The sequence below is a fragment of the Cryptotermes secundus genome, unplaced genomic scaffold, assembly GCF_002891405.2.
Source record: "Cryptotermes secundus unplaced genomic scaffold, Csec_1.0 scaffold621, whole genome shotgun sequence".
Classification (NCBI taxonomy): domain Eukaryota; kingdom Metazoa; phylum Arthropoda; class Insecta; order Blattodea; family Kalotermitidae; genus Cryptotermes; species Cryptotermes secundus.
The window spans coordinates 497,641-509,811 of record NW_019727103.1 but is presented as its reverse complement, the minus strand read 5'-3'; the positions used below and the strand labels follow the sequence as shown (position 1 = coordinate 509,811).

Here is a 12,171-nt window from a genome sequence, read left to right as displayed (position 1 = left end):
ATTGAACCATTTATTCATGTGGGAGAGTACTCTGTTTGATATTGCACAGAAATCATCAAACATTTTACTAGAGATTATAACACTTGTATCATCAGCAAATATTATGGGTTCTGATGAAAAATTTATTGTTGGTGGAAGGTCATTTATATATATTATGAAAAGCAAGGGTCCCAGGACAGATCCTTGGGGAACTCCATGCTTTACTGTTCTCCAGTTTGAGAAAAAATTTTGAGTATATTTGGGTGATTTTATCTCAACCTTTTGTTTTCTATTTGTTAGATAGGATTTGAACCATTTTAACACTGTTCCTCGAATGCCATAAAATTGCAGCTTACTTAACAAAATTTCATGATTTACACAGTCAAAAGCCTTTGCCAGATCACAGAAAATTCCTCCTACATGCCTTTTTTGGTCAATTGATTTTAAAACATTGTCTGTTAGCTTGAATGCTGCATCTTCAGTGGATACACCCTTCCTAAAGCCATACTGTTCTGGGACCACGCTGCAGTGACCCTGAAAATCACTTTAAAAATTACCTACTGGTTGTGCTACTTGTCACTAAAGAGTCAGACAAATATTTTTCTAATAGCTGAAAGCAACCTCTGTTCAGGGGTAGAAGGGAGGTACAAATGCAATAAAACAGTAGAACAGAAAGTTGCAATAGCGTGAGAAGAAGTATAATTTGGTGCAAATCATTGTAAAGCATCACTGATACATATCATTACAATCATTATGGGAAGTTATAATCAGTAACCAATGGATTCTAAAAGTCCAATGGTTAATCTTCAAAGTGGATATTCTGCGCACAGATAATTGAAGGTCTATACACATACAATATACAAATATGAATGAACATTTCCTTCATGATTCCGATGTTCAGTTCTAACTATAGCAATCTAAACTGGTACAAGCCCAGAACATATATTTTGTACCTTGTACTGGAACTTGTTAGTTTCATCCTCATCATGAACTGTGACAGTAAGGATTGGTGTTTCTGGTAGGTTTGTTCCATCTGTTTCATCAACCTCTGTGAACCATTCATCTTTTGTGAACTGCGGAGGCATGTCATTTATATCCTTCACCCGTATTGATGCCGTTCCAGTACCTAGAAACAAATTGAGGTTATCAGAGCTTTATGACAGTCAGGTACAGTATTTGAAAAATTCTTCCAGAGTAGTCTTTCACTACAGATGGTCATTTATATGCAGAACCAGCTAAAATACCTGTTCACATCATGGGCTATTGCTGAAATAGATTGAACAAAAATAATGATATCACTTATTCATTATGACATGTCCACCACAAATTCCACTATGTCACATGTAATACGTGTATTATTCACATGTTCCATAATCATAAAAATAATGCTACATCCATTCCAGTTTTAAGAGCATAATTCTTAATAAAGTAAAGCAATTACACAACTGTCTACTTTTGCAACTGGCATTATACAAAAGAGGGGCACGCGGTAGCACAGTTGGTTGAGGCACTATGCTACAAGCCAGAAGATCGCGGGATCGAATCCCGATGAGGTCATTGGATTTTTTAATTTATCTAATCCTTCCAGCCGCACTATGGCCCTGGGGCCCATTCAGCCTCTAACAGAAATGAGTACCAGGAATAATCTTGGAATGTTCTTGGGGGTAAAGGGCGGCTGGAGTGTAAGGCTGACAACCTTACCGCCATCAATGAGCTGCTTGTCTAGAAAATGTGGGAACCTCAACATCTCACAACCCTATGTGCATCCATGGCCTGTTACTTTACAGCCTTTACTTACTTTTATTATAGAAAAGAATTAATGTTTGTAACTACTTGTATATTAGCTTCATCTTCTACAGGCATCTTTAATAAAGTTCATAAAAATGTAAATGATTAAGTCTTACCTTTGAGTCCTCCTCCATCCATAGCTACTACTTGTATGGAATAATCAGGTGTTCTTTCTCGGTCCAAGCAGCATACTGCAGTCTTAATCACTCCAGTTTCTGATTCAATCTCAAAGATTGGAGAGCCTGTTTCTTCTTCTATGACATTCTTTTCTATGGAGTAAATGAGTCTGGCATTGGTACCCTCACTGGGGTCATCATAGTCCACTGCTGTCATGGTCATGACCACCATTCCTGGAACAAAACCATTAACACATGTATGATGTGGGCACAATATGATCTGTGTGACAGGTTATTTTCTGATGATGTCAAATTAACGAAATATTAAAGTTGCTAACAGACATCGATACTGAAGATGGTGACACTCAACAAGAAATAGCCTGTGGTCGGAAGAATGAATCACTGTCATACTCTCTTTTAGTATCTCAATGCAAAATTCTGTGGATCAGGGCATTAATCATTTCTCATTCCACTACCATCCATTACAACTTCCAAGCATTCTGTATGTTTTGTTTAACTTGCAGTTTATTTCAAATTAATTGATACTTGATAATTACAACTAACATTAAAACTCATTATAATAATTATTACATCCACATTTACTAGTACAAACATTGTTAATGTTAGACTTCAGAGATTTATGAATCATTAACATTACATCAAAAAGAGGTTCTTCCATCTGTTAATTAGGAATGAATTTGAATATTACTTGATAACTGATATCAGTATATAAAAAAGTGGATATTAAAAGGCCAGGAAAATTACAGCGGTATTATGTTATTAGACGCTGGTTATAAACTCTATACCACATTTATTAAAAAAATGTAATAAAATACAGTACTGATAAAATTTGAAAGAACAAACTGGATTCCATAAAGGAAGATGTTATGATTAATATTTCCTTCTAAGATTCATTATATGCCATACTACAAGCCAGAAGGTGGTGGGTTCGATTCCAAATGAGGTCATTAGATTTTTCAATTGTCCTAATCCTCCCAGCCAATGGCACTGGGCTCAACTCAGCCTTTAACAGAAATGAGTACCAGGAATCTTCCTGGGGGTGAAGGGTAGCGGGTGCGTAAGGCTGATGTATCACTGCCATCTGTGAACTGACTGTCTAGAAAACGTGACAGCCTCTACATCTCACAACCCTATTGGTCTTCATGGTCTGTTACAGGGATAGCTTTACCTTTTTGATTAATTACATAAAAAGAAACCAGAAATACCAAAAAGAAAAAGAAATCTGTGAAGATCTCTGAAATGGTTGAAGGATTCTATCTTATAATATCCACAACAGGTCTCAATAGGCCTAATACTGCAGGAGTAGGAGGAGGAGATGATGACGACAATGAAGAAATGCATACACATGTTTACTACATGCTCATTTTCCTTTACTCTTATTCATAAACTTATATGAATGTATTGTCTCAGGTCACTGTATCTCATATTACTGCCTTCAAACGAATATGAAATTAATCATTGTTTTATGAATTTTCGAACAATTACATATGCATAATGGCCAGTCATGGTAGCCGAGCGGTCTACAGTGTGCACTGTCTTCGCTCGCTCGGAAGCCGGTATTGTGGGCTCGAATCCCAATCACGGCATAGTTGTTCAGTGTTTGTGTGTGTGTGTGTGAGTGCACGCGCATGTGTGTACATTCGTTGTTCTATATTTGTCTACAGGTAGAGGCCTTATGATCACTGATCACCTGCCCAAGGAGTCCAACCAAATGTCTAAAATCTAGTAAAACAAAGTGAAATGGAGTGTTTCATGGAGGTAGACAAAGGCCCAAACTGGGGCTGTACCGCCAGAGGGGGAAAAAAAACACCATATGCATAATACCTGCAGTGCCATTTTCTGTAACGTTTCCAAAATAAATTCCTTGAGGGAAAATTGGTGCATTGTCATTGATGTCTTTGAGGTTGACTTGAACATCTGCATAGCCAACAAGCCCTTCTCCTCCCTCGTCCTGAGCAAATACTGTGAACCTCCACTGCGGTCGGCCAAGGGGTTGATCTCGGTCCAGAGGCTGTATACACAAACAAACAACTATGAATTATCATGAAACTGCCATAATACAAGCCATACAAGGCTATCTGCTAAAAACACTTTCTGAGCAGAATTAAACAAATTCTGGCCAGAAATAAAGAGATGTGATACTTCCGTATCACAGTAGCCACAAAGAGAGTTTAAAGGTCATTCAATTTAGATATTCATAATTTTATACTTTTCATTAAATATTATGATGATCAAGTTGTGGAGGATGAAACGGACAGGGAATGTAGCAAACAAGGTGATATGATAAATATATATACAATTTTAGCAAAGAAATCTGAAAGAAAAAAAACCTCCCTGTAGGTGGATGGTGAGATGGCATTTGTCGCCTGTGTATTGGAGTGTACACTTCGTGCAAATGTTTCAGTAATTAGACACATTGCCACGCCCATCTTTGATCTGGGATGTTCCTCCACCCATGAGAGCAAATAACTTCTTACTTTTATGAAGCTACTAGACTTCAGTGTTCCCACTAATAAAGCATTTTTCATAACACACTTCCATCATACCGAAAAATATATTACTATGTTATTATCGCAAAATAACAATAAAAGTGACTTCATCTCACGATTAATTCCCATTTCTTTCACCCAGAAATTGTATGCCAGATGACCCCCGGCACTTTTATTTCTAAGACTACAGTCGTTTGTTCCTTAGATTCATGTGGTGACCATTATAAATTACAGACTTCTCAAAATTGGGCCCCCCTCTCCCGGAAAGACTGCTGATCGTGAAGAGGAAATAATGATGCAATTATACAGATATTAAGAAAGCAGTCTTCTGGGATTTGGCACCGTGTATATGTGGTGTTAACCGACGTTTAGGAGAAACGTATCGCCTCCATCTTCAGGGTACAGTCTGTGCACAGTCTGCCTTTACCGGTTCTCATGGTCTCTTCGCTTGCAGATTTCTTATATATTTTTTCTTCTACTCTGAAGATGGAGGCGATACGTTCCTCCGAAACGTCGGTTAACACCACATATACACGGTGCCAAATCCCAGAAGACTGCTTTCTTCATAGTCACCGCCGTGAAAGCCTCAAATCTTATATACAGATATTAATTTGCATTTATGATACAGAAACAAGGAATTACAAACACCAATTTTTCCGTGAAGTTTCGCGCGTGTCCCGAGGCCTCTGTGCCTCAGCAGTTCCTACATAGAACCAAAACACCACAATATGTTTGGAAGAAAGTAAATTCCACGTGTAGAAAAATAAAATAAAATTTTGTGGTGGCTGGTTGCAATGTAGCAGTGTAGTACTAGTCGTGACGGCGTCCCTTACCCAATGGAAAAGCACTTCGATTTATCGATACACCACTGGAATAGAATAACAATGTATTTTCATTGCTACGTTACCGACGACGACTATGACATTTGGGGCGATAAATTCATTCCGCATTCCTTAGAGGCACGATTTCAGTCTTCACACCACACTCACCCCACTGGGTACAATCCGTTCTTTTTGCAACACCTGTCTATCGGATAACACAATTATATTAAGAATCAATCGAACCTAATCAACTTCAGCAAATTACTGAACACCTACTGCTAAAATACCGCGGGGATTACTCATGAGATACTGTAACAACTGCCTACAAAACAGAACTCTAAAATGTACACGTACTAAATTTTGTTCACCATGCGAGTTAATGCATTCTTAGCGGTCTCCGTAGTCTAGAGGTAACGTTCCCACCTCATGACTCGTGGTACGCCGGTTCAAATACCCGGCGGAGGTCGTCGAATTTTTAAGGGCGGAAAAATTCATGGAACAAGTCCTCCGGGAGGGACTTTAAGCTGTGTGTCCCGTGTCGTAACTTTACGGCACGTAAAAGAACCTCATATCCCCAAAGGGGGTCACTGAGCCAAATTTCAGGACCTTTCCCGCCCAACAATAGTCTCTAAGGCCTCTGATAGATGAGGGAAGCATTGCAGATACCGCTAAGCAAGTGGCCGAACTCGCTTGCTCGGCGGGACTGATGGTACGCACCATTTATCGGTAGGGTATAGAGACTGGTAGAATATCATAGAGGGAAGCACAATAGATCAAACTGGCCGCGCTGCATGGGGAAACCCACCCTCTCTAAGATAACTAAAAACTAACTAATGTATTCTTAGATTTCCATTTTGAACGCGCTTTCAAAGACATATATGTAATAACAGAGATAATAACGGCAAAAATGATAAAATCTGCAAAGTATGCTACAAGCCTGATACTGTAGAGAGATGCTACTGGCATTGTACGAAAACTTTACACCATGTATTATGATGAGACATCATTAACGCAAAACCCGCTGAAAATTCGGCGGAAAATTTTGGCAGTTCCCACCTGGAGCTGTGACCTCCTAAAATAATACCTAAGTTAATGCAATTATCGTTGTTAATCCTGAACGGGCACTGTGTGAAATCACAATCAGAACCTGTAAAGTTCTGAGAAGACAGTTGGCTAAAATAAGCCCTGCTGTTGTCTAGTGTAAAGTAACCTCGGCAAAAGTCAACGATATACAGTTTCCCGTAAGTCAAAGAACATAAGACACTTCAGCAATTAGACAAAACATAGAAACATGTATAGAGGGAAACGCTGTGGAGAAGCAGGTATTTCCACTGTCAAATGTTGGATTTTTATTTTTCCCACGGTGCTACATTCTTTATACTATACCAATAGCAAAAAGTTATGGCGATGTTGCTAAGGTGACATGTTTCTGGGTGGGGGAAGGCCGCCATCAAAGAGAGAAAGGCAAATTATGAAACAGGAATAGCAAACAAAATCACTGTTTTAATGTACTCGTACAGAAAGGACGTTGCAGCACTGATGCAAACCAGGGCAATATCTCCGCTGCGAGCGTGGCTCTAGCACCTGGCGCCGTATTCACACGTTTGAGCAACAAGCCGGATACTAGTCTGAACACTTCCTTCAGTAAATATACAAAAGTCTGCGGTGTTCGATACGCGTGTTTGATTTTGTGGATTTTTAATGTTTTGCCACAGTTCACCACACTCCAACGGTGTTTCTGTAGAAGCAAATTAAAACACTGTGATTTCGTCCATTTTGCCTGTTTCACATTGTACCTGTCTGTTTTTCGCTACTGCTTCCCCTTGTCCTGAAGCATATCCCCATTTTGCCGTCATGTTGCCTTGGCAGCGACGCCATAACTTTGTACATACGCAATATTTGAGAAGTCCTTTTTACGCCACACTAAACAAAAACGAACTTAAAAGTCATCAAAATACTTTTCACACACTGAGGCGCTAAATGTTGGTCTCCCTTCTCCCCTCACCCCAGCCAACGTCTAACACAAAGAAAATCTGGCACGGATCGCAGATGGATACCATAAGGGAGCGTCCAGGTTCATCTTATCACCATTGCTGACTTATTAGATTTGGCGGAACACGACGCAGTGATAGCGCATAGAGGTAAAGTCGTGCTTCAGCACTGACTGTTGTGAGTTTCTCAAAGAACCAAATCGCCTGACTCTCTTACCGTCGTCTTGTTGGCCGGAACTTTGGCTTCACCCCCGAGAAAACAAGATTGGCGGCTAATATGCTGCGCATTGTAAACACAGGCATACATTTCTCTAAGCAAAATAAACTGTTAAGAAGAACTCACCATCATTGTAGGTCCTCAAAATGCCTCCCGTCTGTTCTTAAACATAACTCAAGCCCCTTGAAAAGACTGTTTACCACTAGTTTCAGTTCACTGATCTCGACAGATGCAGTTGTTTCACACAGTTTATCCACTGTGTGAGGATTATTTGAATACACTTTGCTTTTAGCTTTCCTCACTAACAAACATCACAGAGATTTACGTCTGGAGACACAGCGGGCCACAGTCTGCGACTTACTAAAACATTAATGGAGTACTTCAACTGTCTATCTGGATTAATGCTGATCCAATGCTTATTGTTCTGAACGCTCACACATCCACTCAGATGGGACCCAGCTTCGTCAGTAAAAATGTAAGCTTGGGGCCAAGGAGATCGTCATGTACTGCTGACAAAACGAGTTAAAAAAAAAGCGTTCTATTCTAGTAAACGTCATCCTCAATTATTCGAACCTGTGTAATTCTATGAGACTGTGAACACAGCATTTTAGTCGCTCTCCACGCTGTTGTGGTCGAAACCTGTGCCTGTTCGAGATAATCGTGGCTAGAGTTTGCGATGCGAATGCCCCAATATGGCTCCAATCTCATCAGGCTTTTACTCTATCAGCACAACATTCTGTTAAGTGTATTTTCTGCCTAAAACGACCCTGCTAAGAGCGTCCTTTTCACCATTCAGAAAATCTCTGATGAAGCTGGGCTTCGAAAACCACGATACTTTGCGGCGAAACCTTCTTTTACACGATTTATATGGTATTTTTTCCACTATGTATGTATCGTACAGAAAAACCGGATGCTCAAGTGTACATTTCACAGTTTCACTTCAGCATTGTGAATGAAGGCACGAAACGAATACCTAAACGCCTTACAGGAGCAGAAACACAAGAAAGACTAATAGGTTTTGCGAGTCATTTGTAGCTGTAGTTGTGCCAACAATGATAACAGTAACAGACACTGCGGTCTCTTTCTCCTCCGTGCACTGCATGAAGGGCGCTCAGCTACCCACAGTTCCCTATTTGTCTGCATCCGACAGCATAGTCTGCTAAAAGTCAAGAGTTGCCCCATTCGGGCGTTCGTGAAAGGCACTGTGTATATCACCTTCGGTTTGATGGTAAGAGCTAAATAACTATCGGACGTAGGTATGTGAAATTAATATGAACACGGCCCGTAAACACAAATAAATAAACAAACAAAAATAAACTCCGTGGCCTGTAGTCCGTAAGCGAACTATACCGACCGAGTGACCGCCGCTGGTCGGCGTAGTTAGAGCCAACTTTAGCGGATACATGGTGTCGTGTGGTCAGCTCAACGGACACCCATGGCCATTAATCTCGGTTTTCTAGACCGGAGCCACTATTTCCTTGAAATAGCTCCTCAATTATACACTTAAACACGAAATATGAGATAAGCTTATAAGTCAACATTCTGAAGCATTCGAAACATGGCGGGTTATGTTCGACAAAAAAATCTTACTCAGGCAACCTAAAAGTTTATTTAACGATGCTGTTAGTACCGAGATTATTTGGCGTCGATGACAGGATGATTAATGAAAGGAGCAGTTGCTCTGATGATGATGACGATGATGATATAGTAGTCGTAGTAGTAATAATGTTAACACAACGGCAAATGCAAGCAATAAACATTTTACTCGATCAGAATTCAATCTCATGACCACCCATGCATGAGTGCAGCACGCTAGCACGTGGGCTGAACTGAATTTACCGTATTTACGCATGTATAGGCCGCAGCACAATTTTCAGACAGAAATTATAGAAAAAATAATTTTCTTGGAATATTACTGCAGGAGTAGAACACCCTGTATTACTAATTATGAATATAATTTTTTTTAAATGAAGTGTGATTTCGAATATTTCGAATATAAGCCGCACCCCAGTTTTCCTCTTGAATTTTTGGCAAAAAATGTGAGGCCTATACATGCGTAAATACGGTAATTTTCGATCATTAACTTAAATTAACTCAATACGACATCAACAACACAAGATCTGCAGATGTTGATGGAAAAGGAGAGCAGATTTTACGGGTTCAACCCTGAATTCCTTGTTACTGTTATTACTTTATTTATGCTTCTCTTGTAATCTATGACACGTTAAAATGTTACTAATTTGCTGGTTTAGTTATGTCATGTATTTCATAACACAATCAATTAACTAACATTTACATACAGACATGTTCACACACAAATTTACAATACTGCGTGACTGCCATAACCAACATAAGCCATTCTTAGCTGCGCATGATACTGCAGGCTCTCTCGAAAGTCTAGCTGGAGGGCCTGTTCTTCAGAGATGGGACTTACAGCATGTGAAGGCCGCGCCATAGCTCAAGCGGTTAGTCGCAGACTTCCCATCGCGGCGGCCCGGGTTCGATCCCGAGTCTGGTCAAGTGGGTTTAGTGGTGGACAAAGTGGCGCTGGGGCAGGTTTTCTCCGAGTACTTCGGTTTCCCCTGCCAATCTTCATTCCACCAATTGCTCCACAATCACCCTCACCTATCATCTGGGGCTGGTACAATAGGCCAGAAGTGGCCGCAGTTCAAGGGACTTAGTCCCACCCCAACAAGCGAGCCGTGCAACGACTGTTGCTAGGAAATCGCTAAACACGACGGTACTAAACAGGGGTACCTATTACGTAAGTGTTTTCTGTGTTGTCCGTACCGAGGCTCAATAAGTAGCAGCGAACACTATTCAGGAAATGAGTTTCAATGTAGCGATCACCGAGTTGGGTGATTATTGAGTATTGAGCCAGTTACTAATGAGTGAGTAGTGAGTAGTGAGCCAGTTACTAGTGAGTGAGTAGTGAGCCAGTTACTAGTGAGTGAGTAGTGAGTAGTGAGCCAGTTACTAGTGAGCGAGTAGTGAGTAGTGAGTATTGAGCCAGTTACTAGAGAAAGAATAACCAGTTAATTGCAGTCTAGTATTTGTGATACTGCCGATGGCAGTAATTGGGAGATTGTAAATTGTGTGATTGTAAGGGCGAGTGGAATAAATTCGCTATATCCAATACAGCGTGAAGTTATTTGTCGCGTTATACATCCGACAATACCTTCCAGTTTCAAACTACGTGTCTCCTGTAAAGCTTACCTGACTGATCCTTGTAATATAAATTGGGTGTATTTTCTTGGAGGTAAGCACAAAGATAAAGTATGCAGTGTGTCTTAAGAACCATGGTATGAAGAAGAATAGGGTGTGTGAGGCGGGGGGGGGGCGATAAAAGTAAATACCGACCCAGGTTTTAGCAGGCATTAGATAGCTTTACGTTAAGGTCGTTTACCTCCGAGGGTACAACCCTAATATAAATTTGCTGAAGGCAGGATGAACCCAGATTGGTGCGGACATGTTGCACTGAACAACCCGAGAACTGCTGAATGGATTTTCATGAAATGTGATAACGGTGAATTCTACAAAAAATATTGGATCATGTTAATAACTGACATTTATTATAGATCACTGTGGTCATGGTGCAAGGGCCAAAAAGGCCCACCTCTTATACATTCATTCATTCATAACTGTCATTTACATCAAACAAGCTTAACGACCACTGCACATGAAAACCTGTGTTCTATGCGTATCCCAAGCATAACATTAAACATTTATCACAGAGAAAAACTGCTTGAACAGATGTTGTAGAGGAAAATACAGCACATATTTTACCCCCAAAATATATTGTAACCTTCTAGATAATTAAAAAAGAAGGGTGTTACTAGAACATATCCAAATTCTCATATTAAAGAATCAAACATGCCCTTCTGCGATTGGAATTACAAAAATGATTGACAACAGCAAAAGCAAACAAATAAAAGACGGTCTTTATTGAATTTATTTTTGGTTTTGTTTACCGTCTGCCATGCAACAATGTCAGATTTAAAATTAATCTTTTCAAAATTCATCACTGCACTATATGTTTCAGTCTACTTGACCATCATCATGTGCATTGAAATTTGGGGGGAACTGCTGTACTTCTGCCCTACTGTGATTGTTGTTTGCATATTTATAATCTTTCTAAATGAAGTCAATGTAGTTCATCCTTCTATGCCATATGTATTGTTGGTAAGCCTGTTGTCTATCTAGTGTACAGCATGGATGTTATAATGTTATAAAGGCCGAGGATGTGACCAGAATAGAGGTCACAAAGGACTGATACAGAATTTTGATGGGAACTTCTTAGGAAACGGGCCATTTACAGGACCCAAGCAGATAAAAAGTAAAAGAAATTGCAAAAGAAACTAATCTTTCAGACAATAATGTTAGTGAACCAATAGAAATCGGAAAAGGTAATTGCAGTCTACTAAATTCAGTGAATAATAAAGTACTAAGAATATTCCATCAGAATATAAGAGGATTGAGAAACAAAACAAATGAACTAATAAGCTCCATGAATTCAAATCTTCCACACATACTGTGCCTTACTGAACATCACATGAAACAGCTGGAATTAGAACATCTTCACTTAGAAAATTATAATTTAGGTGCTAGATACTGTAGGAAAACACTGGAGAAAGGAGGAGTGAGTATTTTTGTACACAAAAACCTAAAATTTACTAAAATAAATTTAGAAGATTATTGCAAAGACCAGGATCTGGAAGCATGTGCTCTAAAGTTAGACTCTCCTTTTTC

General features: G+C 39.7%; 1 protein-coding gene across 3 annotated transcripts in view; it reads right to left on the bottom strand.

The window, feature by feature from the left end:
• The window catches only part of LOC111864440 (neural-cadherin), a 447,734-nt gene that overhangs the window by 45,760 nt on the left and 389,803 nt on the right, over nucleotides 1-12,171 (bottom strand). For all 3 annotated transcript variants that reach the window (XM_023851677.2, XM_023851678.2, XM_023851676.2), the window contains exons 6-8: nucleotides 3,729-3,915; nucleotides 1,884-2,117; nucleotides 933-1,105 (exon numbers count right to left, since the gene is read on the bottom strand). In XM_023851677.2, the coding sequence (XP_023707445.1) occupies nucleotides 933-1,105; nucleotides 1,884-2,117; nucleotides 3,729-3,915 (594 nt within the window). The remainder of the gene's footprint in view (nucleotides 1-932; nucleotides 1,106-1,883; nucleotides 2,118-3,728; nucleotides 3,916-12,171) is intronic.